This window comes from Elephas maximus, chromosome 21, assembly GCF_024166365.1.
Source record: "Elephas maximus indicus isolate mEleMax1 chromosome 21, mEleMax1 primary haplotype, whole genome shotgun sequence".
NCBI classification, from domain to species: Eukaryota; Metazoa; Chordata; class Mammalia; order Proboscidea; family Elephantidae; genus Elephas; species Elephas maximus.
The window spans coordinates 11,657,742-11,677,778 of NC_064839.1; the positions used below are offsets into that span (position 1 = coordinate 11,657,742).

General features: G+C 45.5%; 1 protein-coding gene and 1 long non-coding RNA gene across 10 annotated transcripts in view; one reads left to right on the top strand and one right to left on the bottom strand.

Annotated features, from left to right (window-relative positions):
• Nucleotides 1–1,477: 1,477 nt before the first annotated feature.
• Nucleotides 1,478–18,639, bottom strand: LOC126064485 (uncharacterized). Of its 8 annotated transcripts, none has more exons than XR_007514546.1 (8): nucleotides 18,580–18,639; nucleotides 17,428–17,727; nucleotides 17,109–17,219; nucleotides 11,381–11,448; nucleotides 6,977–7,104; nucleotides 5,711–5,872; nucleotides 3,412–3,490; nucleotides 1,478–2,814 (listed from the first exon to the last, which is right to left on the bottom strand). It is a non-coding gene; the product is annotated as an uncharacterized LOC126064485 (long non-coding RNA). The 8 variants fall into 8 exon arrangements; XR_007514547.1 differs by having other exon boundaries at nucleotides 5,711–6,035; XR_007514548.1 differs by having other exon boundaries at nucleotides 1,478–2,582; nucleotides 2,763–2,814; nucleotides 5,711–7,104.
• The window catches only part of URI1 (URI1 prefoldin like chaperone), a 109,915-nt gene continuing 107,728 nt past the window's right edge, over nucleotides 17,851–20,037 (top strand). The window contains exon 1 of one of the 2 annotated variants that reach the window (XM_049863573.1): nucleotides 17,851–18,293. In XM_049863573.1, the coding sequence (XP_049719530.1) occupies nucleotides 18,189–18,293 (105 nt within the window). In that variant the 5' untranslated portion in view covers nucleotides 17,851–18,188. The remainder of the gene's footprint in view (nucleotides 18,294–20,037) is intronic. The other variant, XM_049863572.1, reaches the window with a different exon arrangement.

Below are 20,037 nucleotides of genomic sequence, written 5' to 3' on the forward strand. Positions count from 1 at the left end.
TCTAGGTATGTTTCCAGTACTTTTTGTTGTTTCAGGTCTTTAAATCATCTGACATTTATTTTTGCTTTATTATTTTCAGTTAAAGGTCTCTGTGTATTGAAAACGGCTTGCGCTTGGCTGATAATGGAAACTCTGGTGGTGTAGTGGTTAAGAGCTATGGCTGCTAACCAAAAGGTAGGCAGTTCAAATCCACCAGGTGCTCCTTGGAAACCATTATGGGGCAGTTCTACTCTGTTATATAGGGTTGCTATGAGTCAGAATTGACTCAATGGCAACAGCTTAACAGGGGCAGCTGATAACTGAAAGGTTAGCAGTTCAAGCCCCTCCAGTGACATCATGGAAGAAAAGGCCTGATGATCTGCATCTGTAAAGATGAAAGCCAAGAAAACCCTATGGAGCAATTCTACTCTGTAATACATGAGGTTGCCATGAGTCAGAATCAACTCTATGGCACAAGACAAACACAACGTTTTGAGTTAAGGTTAAGATTATTTCCCAAAACAATAGGTAATTATTCCAACAACATTTATCAAATACCCTATTCCTTCCTCTTTGATTTGAAATGCCACATTTTCCTTATAACTAAATTTTAATCGAGGGTTGCTTCTGGAATTTCTGTTCTATTCCATTAATCTCTCATAGTATTATGTCAAAACTACAGTTTGATCACTGACATCTTTAGACTATATTTTAGTATCTGTGGGCAAAGCACTCCCAATTGCTCTTTCAAAAAATGTTGTTATTCTTGGCATTTACTCTTCCAAGAACCTGAGAATATTAACGAATTCGTAACAAAATCTATGTGAATTACATCAAATATATAGATTAATTTGTAGAGAATCATAGTTCTATAGCATTGCATTGTTGCATCAAGGCATATGATTTATATCTTGAATTTTAGAAGTTCTTAATGATTTTCGGTAAAAATCATTTGTCTTTCTTCTCATAGATTTTGCACAGTTCTCGTTAGGTTTAGTTCTAGGATTTGTTTTGTTTTTGTTGTTCTGAAATGAATCTATTGACATGAAAATTAGTTTGATATATTAGGCCCAAAACTAGGTTAAACAGCATCTATGATGCAATTCCATTTTTTGTAAAGAATACCTCTGTGAATCCCAATGCCTGTGTACACTGAAAAGTATGAGTGTAACTGCTGTTTGGTTCTGTCTCCACCAGGTTGATCTCTTTAAGGCAGGAGCCACCTTTTGCTGACTTTATATTTAACACCTGCTTAGCACCTGACATATATTAATAGCTCGAAACAGCTTCATTAAATAAATGAATGGATGAAATAAGGGGATATTGAAGAATCTACATAATATGACAGTGTTCCCTGCCCCCCAGGTAGATGGAATGATGAATTTCCTTAAGTTCTTTCTGCTTCACCGTATTTTCTGATTTTTTGTTTATGATCATGTATTACTTTGTGTATTAGTCATCTAGTGCTGCTGTAACAGAAATACCACAAATGGATGACTTCAACAAACAGGAGTTTATTCTCTCACAGTCTAGCAGGCTAAAAGTCCAAATTCAGGGCGCCGGCTCTAGGGGAAAGCTTCTTTCTCCGTCGGCTCTGGGGGGAGGTCCTCATCATCAACCTTTGCCTGGTCTAGGAGCTTCTCAGCACAAGGGCCCTGGGTTCAAAGGACGAGCTGCACTCCCAATACTTCTTCTTGGAGGTATGAGGTCCCCATGTCTGCTCACTTCTCTCTTTTATATCTCAAAAGAGATTGACTCAAAATACAACCTAATCTTGTAGATTGAGTCCTGACTCATTAACATAACTGCCTCTAATTACGCCTCATTAACATCATAGAGACAGCATTTACAATACATAGGAAAATCACATCGGATGACAAAATGGTGGACAATCACACAATCCTGGGAATCATGGCCTAGCCAAATTGACACACATTTTTAGAGAATACAATTCAACCCATAACATTTTGTAATTCAAAAAAGAAAGAAAAAGATTTTAACTAAAAAAAAAAAAAAAAGACAGCCATAATGAAAGAGCGTCATGCAGTGTGCTTTATATACTACTTATATAATTATTTTGTTTTATATAATTTAAAAAGAGTAAAAATCGTGCAAATCCTGAAACTCGACTGTAGGTAGGAAAGTTGCTCAATGACGTGGCTGGCTGGTTATTCAAATTTTAGAGGCTTGATTTTGCGGTCTGTAAAATGGGGTACTTAATGCCTTGGATTCTCCTCTCCCTGAGCCTCCAGGGCTGCTTGAGGATCTGTTTGCCTGTGTCCGTGCTGGGCACCAGCCCCTCAGCCAAGGCCTAGCACAGTCTGAGGGATTACAGAGAAGCTAGGGAAAGTAATTCTCCCCTCCCTGAGATTGTTCCTACACGAGGATGATGTATGTATAAGTTTCTACAATGCCCAGCGTACATTTACAGGGAGGGTAGACCATGAGACCTTTAGGGCTCAGAGGGCCATGAGGGCAATAATATATGCAGATGCAAAAGAGAACATTGATACCATTTCCTCCAGAGAATAGATGGCTATGACCCTGGAGTCCTGCTTTGTATGTGAACAACGAGCAGCGGCATCCCCTGGTCACTTGTATCACTGAGGAGGGAATGAAAGGAGAAAGACAAACCAGAAAAAGGTGAGGGCATCACTTATAGATCTGTGAAAACCAAAAAAAAAATCCGTTGCCACTAAGTCAGACTCAAAGCAACCCTATAGGACAGAGTAGAACTGCCCCATAGGGTTTCCAAGGAGCGCCTGGCAGATTCGAACTGTGACCTTTCGGTTAGTAGCCGTATCTCTTAACCTCTATGCCACCAGGTTTCCAGATCTGTGAAAGGAAGCATAAATAATCTGGTCAGTTTTGCTTTCTCTATACCTGTTGTTGGCATGTTTCTATACCTGAGTGAAATAATTTTTGGGTATGATTATTATCAATGAAATAATCACTGTAAGTAAAGGAAAAAAAAATAGTTCAGCAGGAGGAAGATTGATGCATCAATTCCAGCACTTGGTGACAGAACGCATTAAACCCCAATATGAGGCTGAGCAGCTGCCCCACAGAGGACTGGAGTATACTGGTAATAACTTGGGAAGGAGGCTGAGGGTATATACTTCGGGGGAATTTAAGCTCTTTTTTCAGGCAGCACCTTAGGACCAGTCTACTCTGAAAGCTCCTGGTTTTTTTTTTAAAAAACATTTTCCTAAGGGCAGTCAGACCTCTCTCTCCATCTGGCATATCTCCTGAGCTTCGTGGTGTAGAGCTAGACACGTACTCCAACTGTTGATTCTTCCCCCCGCCCCCCGACTTCCTCTTTGTAGAAAATGTAAACACACACACCAGTAGACAGAAGAGTCTAACCCTGTGGCCACCCCCCAGCTTCAGCTGTAATAAATTCATGGCCAGTTCTGCTCATCTCTACGGTACCTGGTCCTCCTCCTGTATTATTCTGAAGCAAATTCCAGGCAGCACACCATCCCACCTATAAATATTTCAATCTGCGTCTCTAAAAGGCAAGGACTCTTTTAAAAAACATAACCACAATACCATTTTCCCATTTAAAAAACCTAAAAATAATTCCGTCCATAAATTCTCTTCAACTATCTTTGTTTTAAATATAGCAGAGATACAGAAAACTACATACTAAAAATGGATAGCTTAGTGAATTATTAGGAGGCAAACACCTCTGTAGCCAACACTCAGGTAGAGAAAGAGATTTTTGCTGGTCTCCCCAGGAACCCTCCATGTCCCAATCATAAAGCTACCCACCCCTTAAAATTAACTACTACCCTGACTTTCATGGTTTTTTTTTTTTTTTAATTGAACTTCAGATGAAGATTTACAGAACAAAGTAGCTTCTCATTAAACAGTACACATATTGTTTTATGACATTAGTTAAAAACACCACGACTTGGCAACACTCTCTATTCTTGACCTTGGGTTCCCTATTACCAGTTTTCCTGTTCCCTCCTGCCTTCTCGTTTTTGCTCCTGGGCTGGTGTGCCCTTTTAGTCTTGTTTTGTTTTATAGGCCTGTCTAATCTTTGGCTGAAGGGTGAACCTCGGAAGTGACTTTATTACTGAGCTAAAAGGGTATCCAGTGGCCATGCTCTCGGGAGTTTAATTATTTCCTGGTTTAAAAAAATAATTTTAGCACACATGCATGCATTCCTAGAGTTTCTGAGTGGTGCAAAAGGTTAATTGCTAACCAGGTTTGGAGGTTTGAGCCCACCCAGAGGCAGCTTGGAAGAAAGGCCTAGCAATCTACTTCTGAAAAACGAACCATTAAAAACCTTATGGAGCACAGTTCTACTCTGACACACATGGGGTCTCCGTGAGTTGGAGCTGACTTGATGACAGCTAGTATGCATTCCTAGATACTATACATAGTTTTGCTTTTTTTTTTTTTTCTGTTAAGGTATAATTTCATACAGGTATGATTTACTATTTTTCTTGTGAAATTCATTTTTGTAATCACAACTACAACCAAAGTATACAACAGTTCCATCATTCCCCAAAATTCCCCGTGGCCCTTTGTAGTCAGCCTCTTCCCATACGCAGCCCCTGGCCACCACTGATTTGTTTTCTGTCTTTGTAGTTTTGCCTTTTCCAGGAAGTCACGTAAATGGTCTTAGACTGTGTGCAGCCTTTTGAGTCTGGCTTCTTTCATTTAGCAGAATGCATCTCTGATTCATCCATAATGTGTCTGTCAATGGTTAGTTCCTTTTTATTGCTGAGTAGTATTCCAGTATATGGGCATTCCTCAGTTTTTTAATCCATTCCCCACTAAGGAGCATTTCGGTGGTTTTCCATATTTGGTGATTATGAACAAAGTCACTATAAACATTCATATACAGGTTTTTAAGGTAAGCATAAGTTTTCGTTTCACTTGGGTAAATACCTAGTGGTGTGGATGGGTCATATGGTAAGTATATTTAACTTCATAGGAAGCTGCCAAACTATTTTCCAAAGGGAGTGTACCAGTTTGCATGCCCCCCCCCAACAAGGTGTGACAACCCAGTTGCTCTGCATCCCTGTCGTTCTAATAGTTGTGTGGTGGTACATTGCGATTGTTAGGTGCCGTCGAGTCAATTCTGACTCATAGAACCCTATCTATGTACAACAGAACGAAACACTATAGTGGTATAGCATTGTGGTTTTAATTTACATTTCCTTAACAACTAGTAGAGGAGCCCTCGTGGCTAAATGGTTAAGCCCAAGGTTGGTAACCTAAAGGTTGGTGGTTTGAACCCACCCAGTGGCTCTGTAGGAGAAAGACCTGGCAGTTTGCTCTTACAAAGACTACAGCCTAGAAAACTCTATGGGGCAGTTCTACTCTGTCACATGGTGTTGCAATGATTCAGAATCTACTCGATGGCACCTAATGACAACAACAACAAAAAAAGTAACTAATAATGATAAGCCTTTTTTCATGTGCTTCTTGTTTTGTTTTTAATATGCCCATTAAGTCTCTTTCATTGACAGGCTCCTCCTTGCTTTACTTTTGGATGAAGAAAATCGTTTTAATGTTGTGGGAAAATGCTTGCTGGAGAGTTCCCTAACCTGGTTCCACACCTGGCTGGTACTTAGTCTCTCAGGCCTCAAACTCTGAAAGCAAGACAGAGGACGAACCTTGTTCTCCAGAACCCAGTTTCTGTCTCAGCCCCTGATTCTGCCAGGCTAGTGGGTTGGTTTTTTAGTGGGAAGGAGACAACCTGGGGACTCACCTTCAGGGCTCTTCCTGGGGCCAAAGGCCTCTGACCTCTGCTCAGGAGTTCACAGGACATGGTGCTACTGGGACTTCCCTCCCAGCTGGGCACTGAGGTGATGTGTGGCCACCCAGACTCCCAGGCAGCCATCCTTGCTGAGGTAACCACTTTCCTGGGGTGCTGCCGGGAAGCGGGGCACAGACCTCAGTCTTGCAGAATTAGAGGCCTCTCTTCATCCTACCTCACTCCTCGTGGAAACTTTCTAGTTGAGGAAAGCCCTTCCTTCTCCCTTTACATTTCTGGCTTGGAGGCAGAGGCCCTTCTCTCCTCCACAGCAAAGACCCTGGGGACAAAGACAGGCAGCAGAGCATTTCGCAGCCACTTCTCTGTGCTCCTGTCACATCCTGGCCCAAGGGCAATTTGGGGTGGGGAGTATTGGGGGGCCTCAACCTGGGGCCTAAGGTTGTAGGGCACAAGGGAAGTTTGGCAGTTTGGCACTAACTCACTTGGGTGGGTGTTATGGGTTGAATTGTGTCCCCCAAAATATGTGTCAACTTGGCTAGGCTGTAATTCCCAGTATTATGTGATTGTCTACCATTCTGTCATCTGAAGCGATTTTTTTCCTATGTGTTGTAAATCCTACCTCTATGAGTTGGAATTGACTGGTCGGCAATGGGTATGATGTTACAGAGGCAGAATTAGAGGCAGTTATGTTTATGAGGTAGGACTCCATCTACAAGATTAGACTGTATCTTGAGTCAATCTCTTTTGAGCTATAAAAGAGAGAAGCGAGCAGAGAAACAGGGGGACCTCCTACCACTAAGAAAATAGTGCCAGGAGCAGAGTGTGTCCTTTGGACCTGGGGTCCCCGTGCTGAGAAGCTTCTAGACCAAAGGAGGATTGATGCAAGGACCTTCCTCCAGAGTCGAGAGAGAGAGAGCAGGCCTTCCCCTAGAGATGGCGCCCTGAATTCAGACTTCTAGCCTCCTAGACTGTGAGACGATAAATTTCTCTGTTAAAACCATCCACTTGTGGTATTTCTGTTATAGCAGCACTAGATAACTAAGAGAGTAGGTCTTTCTCCTTGTTAGTGGTCATTCATTCTGTTACTGAGCTAATGGCCCACTAGTCTTTAGCTAGTGAGACTGGGTGCAGAAATGAAGAGAAGTGGTGCCTTGCCCTTTTCTTCCTTCAACCCATAAGCAGACTAGCTTCAGGGCTGCCCACTGAACTGTGGTGTGGGGGCATGTATGTGTCCAGCACTTTGCTGGTCCCTTCTCACACCTCCAGATCCTGATCTTCTTTCTGGACCAGCTTCCAGCTTCTCCTGCTCAGCAGGAACGCTCTTCAAGGCTGCCCTCACTCTGGCCATCTCCCACCTACCCAGGACAGAGCTCTGCCTGGGAAGTCCCCTGGAAAAAGCAAAGGAATGGATTTCATGGGCCAGATGTCTTCTCTCCCTCTCTATGTGAAGAGAGTATATTTTCTCCTCTGCCTCTCAGCACTTTCATCACCTGGGGGACCAAGCTGATGGAGGACCTCATGTGGACAGCAGAACAGGGCTTAGGACTCAGGGATACATGTCTGCAGCCTTGGGGAAAAGAATCCAGGGAACAGAGAGGTGGGCCTGAACAGGACTGTGGCATTGACACAGCCAGGGGAAAGAGGGGAGACACCAGGCTGGAGAAGAAAACACTTGCGAGGCCACAAGAGCCATCTTCAAATTCTGGCAGGGCAATTAAGGAGCAGGGGGAACAGATTTCAGAAGTCCAGGATCTCCAGGGAGACAAATGTGGGGTATTAATTAAGGAAAAATGTTCAAAGCACAGAAAAATAGTAAGTATGGTTCCTTTGGGGTTGGGGGCTGGGATCACTACTAGGGGCTGCGGTCTAAGGATGCTTTAGCCTGACCTGAAATGTTTGAATTCTCATTTATTTCAAAGAGAAATACATTCAAGTTTCCCTCTATTAGGAATGAGCCCTTTTAAAGGAAGGCATTTCCTACTCTGGTGTCTGCCAACAAATGGAGGGTCCCCACTACTCGGGATATGTCCAGCTGGAGCTGCTGCACGTCTACCAGGGAGAAGAGCAGAGAAATACTTGCCCCTTTAGGAAGGTCGGAGCCCTGGTGGCACAGTGGTTAAGAGATAGCTGCTAACCAAAAGGTCGGCAGTTTGAATTTGCGAACTGTTCCTTGGAAACCCTATGGGGCAGTTCTACTCTGTCCTCTAGGGTTACTGTGAGTTGAAATCGACTCAACAGCACTGGGCTTGGTTTTGTTTTGATTTTAGGAGATCGAGACCCAGTGCATTTTCCAACCCAGGCCGTGGAAGAGCAACCTGGTGGGCTTGTTGGAACACAGAGATCATTGCTCATCAAGCTTGGAGAGGGGCCCAAGAACTTTTTTTTAAGCTCCACAAAATTTGAACCTTGACTGGATATTGCTATTAGAAAATTACTATGACTACTTTTTCTTAGAAGAGATAATGGTATTGTAGTTATGGTTTTACAAAGGGTCTTTATTATGGATTGAATTGTGTCCCCCCATACCCTGGTGGTGCAGTGGTTAAGAGCTACAGCTGCTAACCAAAAGGTCAACAGTTCGAATCCACCAGCCTTATGGGGCAGTTCTACTCTGTCCTATAGCGTCCCTGTGAGTGGGAATGGACTAGAGGGCAACTGATGGATGGTTGGACACCTGTGATTATAATCCCACTTGGGAATGGGGTTTCTTTGTTATGTTAATGAGGCACTATTCGTGTAGGGTGTGTCTTAAATCGATCTCCTTTGAATCTAAAAGAGCAGATTAAACAAGCAGAAAGGGTGAGGAAGACAAATGTCACATGATCACCAAGTAACCTAGGAATAGAAGCTGAAAGGAGACAATGACCTTCCCCCAGATTAGACAGAGAGAGAGCCTTCACCTAGAGCTGGTGCCCTGAATTCAAAATTCTTGTCTCCTAAACTGTAAGAAAATAAATTTCTGTTCATTAAAGCCAGCCACTTGTAGTATTTCTGTCATAGCAGCACTAGATAGTTAACATAGTCCTTATCTTTCCGAGATACTTACAGAAATATATGTGCATGCAATGATATCATGTAAGGGTTTTGATTCAAAATAATTAGGGGAGAAGGCAATAGGTGGGGGAAGAGATGAAATAAATTTGGCCATGAGTCGGTCATTGTTGAAGCTCGGTAATGGACATGTGGGAGTTCATTAAGCTGTTCTACCTTTTTATTTGTCTGAGAACTTCCATAGGGAAAAAGAAAGCTCCCAGGTGATTCCAATGGTCATCGGATGTGGGAACCCTTGGCTCCTGCGAACTGCAAAGTCTGTTTTCCAGTTCTTGTTCTCTGACCCTCCACATGGCAGGAACTGTGCTAAGTAGCCAGGCTTGGGTCATATTCCAACTCCAGTTTGGAGGGAGCAGGGAGACAGGAGTCGTGAGGTTTATTAACAAGGAAAGGGTCTGGGGATAGATTCCTAGACATACAAATTTGGTCCATGACATGCATTCAACAGGGAACTGCACATTGGATCAAGGTTTTTTTGTTCCTGAGAGCAGTGGCCTCCTTTCCCATAAAAGAGACCTATGCTTATTTTGGGGGGGAAAAAAAAATTGATTGATTCATTTATTTTTCAATAATTATTTATCAGATTCCCACTCTGTGACAGGCACTACAGCAAGCCCTATTATAGAATTCTCAAAGTGTGGTCCTTGAGATTCTTTACAGCAGTCTGTGAGATCAAAGCTATTTTCACAATAATACTAAGATGTTATTTGCCTTTCAAACTTTTCTGGTGTTTGCACTAATGGTACAAAATCAATGGTGGGCAGAATTGCTGGTACCTCGGGACAACATGTGGCAAAATTGCTTCATGTGGACTCCCTATGTTTATCACACAGAATATTAAAAAGATGTGTATTCAAGGATTAAGACTTAATAAAATTAATTTTTACTGCTTCATTAAAAAGGCATTCTCAATTGAAAGTGGAATTCTTTTTTTCTTTGTGAGTGAGTGAGTACTGGAGAAGTATACAAAGACTCCCGGAACAGTCTGGTGCCACTGCCTAGTACAGATTAGAGGTATAGCACTGGTCCGGCTGTTTGAGTTACGAGCTGAACTATCCACGTTTTTTCATGGAACGTTATTTTTGCTTGGGAGAAAGACCTGACACGTCAAGCTATGGTTATTCAGACTCGGGTATTTAATACACATTTTCTCAAAAATGAACGAAATGAGCTTGTCGCTTCAAGGAAAACAACTGACAGTATATGTTGCCAATGATAAAATTCAAGCTTTCAAGTGAAACATTGGAATTTTGGAAAAACCTGTAGCTACCACCATGACCTTGATAGCGTCTCAATATTTAAAGACTTTTTTGATGAGGCCAGTGGTGATATTAAAGATTGTGATATTTGATACAGTATAATAAAACTGACAACATTCAGGAGTTCTATGTAACCTAGTGAACTAACGTTTTCCAAATGACCAATGCGTGATGTTAAAAATACCTTCAAAGGGCAAAATGGATATTACAGAGCAGTTTGCTTCTAACTAGGATGCAGAAAGTAGGAAACAGCATTGTTTCCACCCTAACAAAAGAAAAAGCTAGGTCAGCTACAAAACCGTAATTTGTCTTGAGTCTATCAAAGAGCTGAGGCTTCAGGGAAACCAAATAGGCTCAAATCTAGAGAAAGACAGGCACCTCCAGGAGAGATGGGACATGAGCACTAGCTCTTTTATAGGAGAGCATGGGAGAAAGGGAATCCAGGCCCATACAAGAGGGTAAAAATAATGCAGCTAAAATTTTCAACAAATTGCTACACCCTGAGTGTGGGCTGGTGTGAGAGAATAAAATTTTGGGTGCTGCAGACTCAAGGGGAGTCTCCACGGGCCTCGAGACAGTGCTCATGGGAAAGATGAGAGGGAGAGGAGGAGACCAGAGAAGGCCTCCTTCGGTCACGCGGGCCTAGAGGACAGGACTGGCCACTATTGCAGGAAAAGCAAGAAATACCATCCAGACCCTCAAGCTGCCATGAGAAAGAGGAGAAGAAAACCCTACTTCTCAGACTCAGGGACACAGGGTTCGCCTAATCCAGAGGTTGAACCATTGAATTAAGAGTACCTGTCTACTGAAGGGGAAGGGGCAAAAGTGTGGAAAGAGACCACCTCTGAGGTGCAGGTACACAGGGAGGGCCAAAAACGGAAGGCGAAGTAGGAAAATTAAGAAACACCCTTCAATGCCCAGCCTCCATCCTAAGCATAAAGTAACACTTTAGGAATTTGAACCCAGTGGTGTATTGACAGAAACCATAGCAACAACAAAATCCAAACCCAGCTCAGTTCCTGGCTGGACTGACTCGGTCCCCCACACTAATGCCCTAGCAGAAGTACCAGCTGCCATTGAGTCAACTCTGACTCATGGTGACCCATGGGTGTTAGGGTAGAACTGTGCTCCATAGGGTTTTCAATGGCTGGTATTTTAGAAGTAGATTGCCAGACCTTTTTTCTGAGGTGCTTCTGGGTGGATTCAACCTGCCAACCTTTTGGTTAGCAGGCAAGAACGTTAACCATTTGCACCCAGGGATGCCTGTAATGAAGATCTGCGGGTAATAGATTCTCTCAGCTTTTGTGTGTCTGAAAAAGAGGGGATGTGCTCATTCATATTCAGGCATACTTACTGTTTTCCTCAGTCTTCACTGGCCAGCACACGTAATTTTCAACCAAAAGTTACGAAATGCACAAAAAGCTAGGAAAAAACAACCCATCATCAGAAACAAATCTATGAACTGTTGATAGTTTTTAAAAATATTTTATAAAAATAAAAGTGAAATAATGACTTTTTTAGACAGACATAAACTGAGAGAGCTTATTGCTGGTAGACCTTTATTCCAAGAAATATTAAAGGTAGTTTTTCAGGCAGAAGGAATATGGTACCAAACAGAAACTTGGATCTACACAAAGAAATAAAGATCATCAGAAATGATAAAATGAAGGTAAGACTTTTTTTTTTAAAAAAATCTAATTGCTTAAAATATAATTGACTACCTAATGTAAAAATAGTATAATGTATTGAGAGTCTATATTATACGTAAAAGCAAAATTCATAACAATGGTATACAACAGGGGAGAAAGAAGTGGGGAGCATACTTTTGTAAGGTTCTTATGTTATAAAAGAAGTTGCAGAATACTATTGAAGAGTCTCAAATCCAAACCCATTGCCGCTGAGTTGATCCTGACTCATAGTGACCCTATAGGGCAGAGTAGAACTGTCCCACAGGATTTCCAAGGAGTGGCTGGTGGATTCGAACTGCCAACCTTTTGGTTGGCAGCTGAGCTCTTAACCACTGTACCACCAGGTCTCCTATTTAAGAGTACACTGTGATCAATTAAAGATACATATTGTAAACCTTATGGAAAACATTATACAAAAAATTTAAAAGAGGTATAAATGACAAGCTAATAGTGACAAAAAATGGAATACTAAAAAAATACTCAATTAAGTTAAAACAAAAAAAACCCAAACCCGTTGCCGTCGAGTTGATTCCGACTTACAGTGACCCTATAGGACAGAGCAGAACCGCCTTGTAGGGTTTCCAAGGAGTGCCTGGTGTATTCTAACCACCGACCTTTTGGTTAGCAGCTGTAGCTCTTAACCACTACACCACCAGGGTTTCCCAATTAAGCCAAAAGCAGGCAAAATAAGAGAAAAAAAGTGTAACAAAGACCGGGTAGAACGAATAGAAAACAAGAAGGTAGATTTAAACCCAATCATATAAACAATTACATTAAATGCAAACTAAACGCACAGACTATTACAGGGTCCCAGCCCACTCACACATTCATGAAGAATAAAAAATTACTGTTCTTTTAAGCTATTGAGCTTTGGGGTGGTTGGTGCTGATACCTGGATAAGAAGCACCTGGCTCCCACCTCTGCTCATTGGCTACACTGTACCCAGACCCAGAGCAGGAAATACTTACACAAGTGGGATCAAGGATTCCATACTTTTACAAACACGCCCCATGGTTGGGGCAAGAATATCACCCTGCCTAGCACTTGGAGCACTGGTGATGCAGTGATTAAGAGCTCGGCTGCTAACTAAAAGCTTGGCAGTTCAAATCTACCAGTCGCTCCTTGGAAACCCTGTAGGGCAGTTCTACTCTGTCCTATAGGGTCACCATGAGTCAGAATTGACTCAATGGCAAGGTGGTCCTTTTTTTTTAGCTTTCGGGAGAGGGGTGTCGTTGTCAGCTGCTGTCAAGTTGGCCCCCAACTCATGGACAATGGAATGAAATGTTGCCCAGTCTTGCACCATCCCCATTGGACCATTGTGATCCACAGGGTTTTCATTGGCCGATTTCTGAAAGTAGATCTCCAGGCCTTTCTTCCTAGACTGTCTTAGTCTGGAAGCTCCACTGAAGCCTGTTCAACATCATAGCAACACGCAAGCCTTCACTGACAGACGGATGGTAGCTGTTCACGAGGTACACCGGCTGGGAATCCAACCTGAGTCTCCCACATGGAAAGAGAAAATTCTACCACTGAGCCACCAATGTCCCCCACGGGAGGGGGTAGTGAGGGTAAGTAGGGCCCTTTTTGCTCAGTCCAGGGAGCGATAGGCAGCTCTTATCTTGAAGCTCCCTGGTCTCCAAGATTTCCTTCTCAGCAGACAGTCCTGCTGGCTGGGACAGGAGCTGTGACAGGAGGCTAGAGGCATATTCAATCCCGGTGATGCCAGCTGAGGCCTGTCTATGTGTCCTTGCCTGCAACAGAAAACTGGAACCCTCGTGTCTGCCAGATTCTAGACCTCTCCCATGTCACAAGTGGGTATGTTTTCCAATTGACCCTTCCACTCTTTCCTAGGCTTCTTATAGACTGTCCCCCGATGTTAACATGGACTTTCTTCAGAAGAAGCCATGCTCCTGATAGGGTTTCGGCTTGTGCATTGGTGAGCTGAAGTTGATCGTGTTACAGTTTCTCATCTGCTACAGCGTGAGGCTTTCACAAACCTTTGGGGGTTTGCTACAGACTCATCTTCTACAATGGCTTTATCAGTTTCTCCATAAGCAAAGTTATCTTCAAGATCAGGGAGCTCTTTAGGATGGGTCAGTACTGGCTATATAAACAATGTGTGTCTTAAAGGTAGTTTCGCCACTTTTTAGCCACCACGTTTCCATTCCCTGGTCCCAGTGATTCCTTGGAGCCCTAGTGGCACACTGGTTAAAAGTTACAGCTGCTAACCATAAGGTCAGCAGTTCAAATCTACCAGCCGCTCCTTGGAAGCCCTACGGGGCAGTTCTACTCTGTCCTATACGGTCGCTGTGTGCCTCCCAGCCTGGGGCTTCTGTGAGGTTCGGTGTCTTAGAGGTAGAATTCTCGCCTTCCATCAGGGAGACCTGGGTTTGACTTCTGGCCAGTGTACCTCAGGCACAGCCACCACCCGTCTGTCAGCGGAGGTTTGTGTGTTGCTGTGATGCTGAACAGGTTTCATGAGAGCTTCCAGACTAAGATGGACTAGGAAGAAAGGTGTGGCCATCTACTTCTGAAAATCAGCCAGTGACGACCTTTGGACCACAGTGCAGGAGCTGGTAGTATTTTGTTGCATTGACTCAATGGAACAAGAAGGGTGTGAAAGTCCTGCAGAGGTGCTGGTTCTTTTAGATTCAGCTCACAGCAGCTGAGATGGTTCTTGGTGCCCTAGGCAGCTCCTACCCCCAAAGAAGAGACATACAAGAAAACAAACAGTTGAAATCCAGGCGGCTTCACGGCGTGGGACTTACACTGATGCAGTCTCCAGTCTCTGAAACGTCTTGGTCCTGATTTATGCTCTGGTATCCCTCTCTTGGAATCCCGAATAATTTCTGAACAAGGGATCCCACGTTTTCATTTTGCACTGGGCCCTGCAAATTATGTTGCTGGCCCTGATGAAAATACCGTATCAACTAACATGAAGCTGAAGAAAAAAATCCATACATGAGCACATACCAGGTGAGTCCATTTATATCAAGCTTAAAAGCAGGTGAAACTAATCTAAAGGTTAGGAGTCAGGATACTGGTTACTGAGGCTGGAAGACGGATGGTGAGAGGCATGAGGGATAGCAACCAGTGAGGGCCACGCAGGGGCTCTGGGGTTCTGGACATGTTGTATCTTGAGCTGGGAGCTGGTTTCACAGGTGTGCTCAATCTGAAAACTCATCCAGCTGTATACGTGGGATTTGTACACTCTGGGGCGTGTGTGTTGTGCTTCAATACAAAGTTAAAAGACAATGTGTGAAAGGAGCTGCATGTAGTAAAGAGATGCACTCTTGGAGGAGCTCAGAGAAGACTTCCCACAGAAGGGGTCTAAGTAAGGTCTTAAGAAGGAGGAGCAGGAGGTGGGGTGGGGGGGGGAGTGCTCCCCGCAAAGGGAAGGCAAGCTCGTAAGCCAGGAGCTGATTGTTTTCAGCCTGGCTCCGAGTCTGAGCTTGAACAGCTGGAGTGGGCAAGAGACACAAAGGCCTGCTGAGGTGCTCGCCTTTACCCTCTGGGCAATGGGAAGCTGTGAACTGTTCTGAGCTCAAAGTGCCGGAAGCATAGTGGAGGGCAGACTGGGGGTGGAGGATGTGAGGCAGGGAGATGCTGAGAGGCCGGCGTTGGGTTTTTCTAGGTAACCAAGGATGACGGCTGGAGCTGGAGGAGTATAGAGAAGGGCTGGATTCTGGAGACTTTTTGTTTTTCAAATGGCACATATGGTGGTTTTAAAATATGACCAATTCTAATTCCCCAGCCCTTGAATATGGTCTGGCCTCAGTGGCTCACTTTTAACGAACAGACTGTGGCTGAACTGACGCTATAAGACTTCCTAGGCTAGGTGAGAAAAGGTGATGCCCATTCCACCTGGTTCTCTGTAGGGAAGCTCACCTTTGGGACCCAGCCGCCATGCTGTGAGGAAGCTCAGGTCATGAAGAAAGGCCACATGGAGGCGTTCTGGCCGACTGTCCCCACCCAGGTCCCAGATACACAGCTGACCTCAAGTCCACACTTACGCCTGAGCAGCTCCATGACATCCTGAGCAGGCATCACCTAGCTGACCCTATCAACCTCCAGGATTGTGATTTATGCCATAAATTTGGGTGGTTTGTTAGACAGCAAGAAAACAGTACCCTTGACTGTTGTTGGTTCTCAGCCTTGGCTGCAAAGTAGAATCCTCAGGGGACATGAAACAATTCCCAGTGCCCCACACCCCAGACCCAAACATCAAATATTTTTTGAGCTCCCTTGAGCAGCCAAGGTTGAGAGCCCCTAGTACAGACCAACCACAAGGCTTTGGAACTTTGTAGTTGAGAGCAGGGCTGGGTTTAGCTTCATGAAACGCCTTCCATTTCCCCAACTCCCCTCATCCAGGTTTCTTCTATCCATGACACTTGTTTCCCTCTTCAGTTCCTGGCAGATAAAAGTGATCCATTAAAGCAGCAGAGACTTTGAAGTCAGTGCTTTTAGTTCCTGATGGTTGAGGTGTTCATATTTAAAGTGATGCAGGAGGATGGGTTTTGGGGGGAAGCCAGGAGATCCCAAGGGCAGGAGTGTGAATAGAGTTGCTAGGTATAATACAGGATGCTCAGTTAAATTTAAATTTCAGATAAACAATACATTTTTTAAAGTATAACCCCTCCAAAAAAAACCCAAGCCCACTGCCATCGAGTCGATTCCGAGTCATAGTGACCCTACAGGACAGAGTAGAACTGCCCCACAGGGTTTCCAAGGAGCGCCTGGTGGATTTCAACTGCTGACCTTCCGGTTACCAGCCATAGCACTTAACCACTATGCCACCAGGGTTTCCTTTAAAGTATAAGTATGTCCCAAATATTACATGGACATGTTGTTGCTAGATGTCTTCAAGCTGGGCCCCGACTCATGGTGACCCCATGTACCATCATCATGATGGGCTGTGGATCACACTGTTGTGATCTCTATGGTTTTCTTTGGCTGATTTTTTGGGAGTAGACTGCCAGGCCTTTCTTGTCCATCTTAGTCTGGAAGCTCTGCTGAAACCTGTTCAACATCATAGCAACATGCAAGCTTCCACTGACAGACGGGTGGTGGCTGTGCATCGGCCAGAGTCGAACCCGTGCCTCCCACATGGAAGGTGAGAATTCGACCACCGAACCGCCAATGCTTCATTTACATGGACACTGAAGTCCCTAGACAGTGCAGACAGTTAACCTGCCTGGCCGTTAACAAAAAGGTTGAAAGTTCGAGTCCACCAGACGTACTTTGGAAGAAAGACCCTGTGATGCACTTCTAAAACTTAGCCGATGAAAACCCTATGGATCACAGCAGAATATTGTCCAATATAGTCCTGGAAATAGGAGACCTCTAGGTTGGAAGGCACTGTACGATAGCTGCCAACAATGGACTCAAACATACCAATGATCGTGAAGATGGTGAAGGACCGGGAGTGCTAGCCGACTCCGTGGCAAGCGACAACTTTGTACAGAGGCCTTACACAGGGCTGGAGGAAGAAGAGGGCGCCCAGTTCTAAAATAAGAGGAGAAACGTGGGAAAACCCATTCTTGATAAATCTCTGAAATAGTTCATACATATACTAACAAGTACAATAGGCTGATAGATAAGGAAAATTTATAACCGTACAGTAATTAATACACATACACAATATAATTATATATTTAAATTCATTAAAAAGGCCCAATAAAGAGTTGAATTTGCCAAAATTAAATGTACTTACGGAGAAGCTTCACTGCAGGCATTAAGCTCCCGCCGCCAGATGCAGCGCTGAACGGCCGGGAGGGGGGGACACCAGGCTAAAGGCACCGTCCCCCTCAATGTACTGCGCTAGAGTGTAAGCTTCCTGCGGACCGCGGGGTCCCCCGCGCCCAGAACAGAGCCTGGCACACGGTAGGCGCTCCAGTAACAACGCTGGAGGAGCTCACGGCCGCGGGCGGAGGCTCCCTCCGGCCTGGCCCAGGTACACTCACTCCGCCGCCGCTCAGCCAGGCCACTCGGCTCCGGCACCACGCGGGCTCACCTGTGGGCGGGGCCAGAGGGGCGGAGCCTGCGCGCGAGCGCGCGCCTGGCCGGCTCGGAGTCGTCGGGCGCGCGCGCGCTTCCCGTCGTGCGGCGCGGGGCGGGGCGAGGGGTGGGGCCTGCGGAGGAGGCGCGGCCGCCACGGGACGCCAGGTTCGGCCCGGCCGGCCCAGGGGGACGCCTTGCTCTCGGCCGCGGCCCTGCTGCTCGGAGCCCGCGGCGGCGGTGGCGGCAGCGGGCGGCATGCGCGTGTGAGATGCGGCGGCGGGCAGCCCGGACACGAGGAGCGGCCGGCGCGGCAGCGGAGAGCGCGGGCGCGGCCTCCTCAGCTCCGGGCGCGCGGTGGATGAGGGCGAGCACGCGGGCGCTGGGCAGCCGCCGGCCGCGCCGCTTCCATAAACACTTGTTTAGGACTCGTTCGCCCCGCTGAGGCCGCCGGCCTCGCGCCCCGGCGCCCCCGCTATGGAGGGCCCGCCCGAGCCCTTGCCCCAAACCGCGGCCTCGGCCTCGGCCTCGGCGCCGCTGCGCGCCTCGGAGGTGGCGCGGCTCCGCGAGGAGCAGGAAAAGGTAACAGGCCGCGCTCTGGGCCGCCCCCCGCTTCCGCCCGGCCGCCGGGGCCCCGGGGTGCTCGCCCTCGCGGCCAGGGAGGCCCACCCCGCGCCCCGGCCCGCGGACCCCCGGCCCGCCGCCCCTCGGCCCCCCGGCCCGCCGCCCCTCGGCCCCCCGGCCCGCCGCCCCCGGGCCCCCAGCCCCGCCGACCCCCCGGCCACCCGCGGGCCCCCACCCCGCCCACCCCTCCTGCCCCCCCGCCGCAGCCCCTAGGTCCGGGCCACTGACCCCTCTGACCCCGCACCTGGGGGCGCGCAGCCTCCGGGCCTGGAAAGAGAAAGTGTGGGGAGAAACTTTGGTCACGTGCTTTTGTTGTGTTTTGTCGGAGCCCTTGACCTTGGAGGGCAGGGGCGGGATGGGAACTGGGCGGTGATAGTCTGTTTTTAACTTGTATAGAAAAGTGAGCTTTTAATGCACGTGCGGGTGCATGGGGGTTTTTAGGGGAAGGGACGCGGTATAAATGGAAGTGTCGACTTTATTTTTTCTTTAGCTTGTCATCTAAACGTTGTTTAAGTGTATATTTTTTGTTGCTCTTTATTCGCTTGCTTTCAAAGTTTTGTTAAGTTTGTAGCGATACAGTTTGTGTGCATTTGCAGCTGTGGTTGTTTAGAATTCGTCAGAATAGAATCCCATTTTATAAAATTTTAGTTTCAGCCTTGTGATAAGTGAGTGTTAACCTTCCACTGAAGAGGAAAGGAGGGTTTTCATTTCCTAGAGGGATTGTGTATGGAAAGTATGTCCCGTTTAAGAAACAGCTTTTTTGCTAAACCTGAGATTTTTGCGTGGGTTCTGTAGCATCTCAGGTTGACTCTCACTGTCCCCTGAAATGTCTTAGAGTTATTACTTTGAAAAGTAACTTCTAATTGACTTAAACATGACCAGGTGATCCTGGGAGAGAATATCGTGGAATAAAAAGGGTTAGAAAGTTGTTTCAAAAGTATAAACAGGTTGAGAGTTCTTAACGTTTTCCATTGGGCATTTCTGGCCCACTTACGTTGAAATGGTGTACAAATATGCTCAGTGCAGCTGGGTGAGGGCCTGTCCCTAGAACTTAAAAAGCCTTGGTTTGCTTGAAAACCACCTGTTACGATGCATGATTCCTACTTTGTTCTGGTTGGTCTGGATTATTTTGTGTGTTGATTTCCTTTTCTGAGAGCCATTTTTGTCTAATACCATAGACAGCTGTTGGGTTTTCAACTTGTTTTTTTTTTTTTTTTCAAGAAAGAGTGGGGTTAAAATTCAGTGAGTTTGACATGTTTAAATTAAAAGATATTAATGGATTTTCATTTTTTTTTAAGAGAAAAAATGGAAAAAAAAAGACAGTTCTATGAAACTAGTTTGTTCATTTTTGGCAAAACTATTTAAATTTGTTCTTTAGAAAACGAGAAACACCCTCAGAAGATGCTGTTTCCGTTGCCTTTTCTGTAGTGGAGTTACTTTCCCCTCCTTCATAGCATAGCATGTGTAATGCTGATTTGGTGTGTTATGGACCATTTGACGTATTAAAAAGAGTGTTGGTTTTATTCTGACGTTAGTGTCACTGAAATACGAAGGATAATTTTTGGGGTGCTCTGAACAGCCTTCTAGCATCAGGTCCAGTTACACTTGAGGACAATAATTGCTTTCCAGTTACAGTATGGGAACCTGAGTAGCTATTTTCAGTAGACATTGAGTATGTTGCAAATTTGTTTTTCTGTGATAC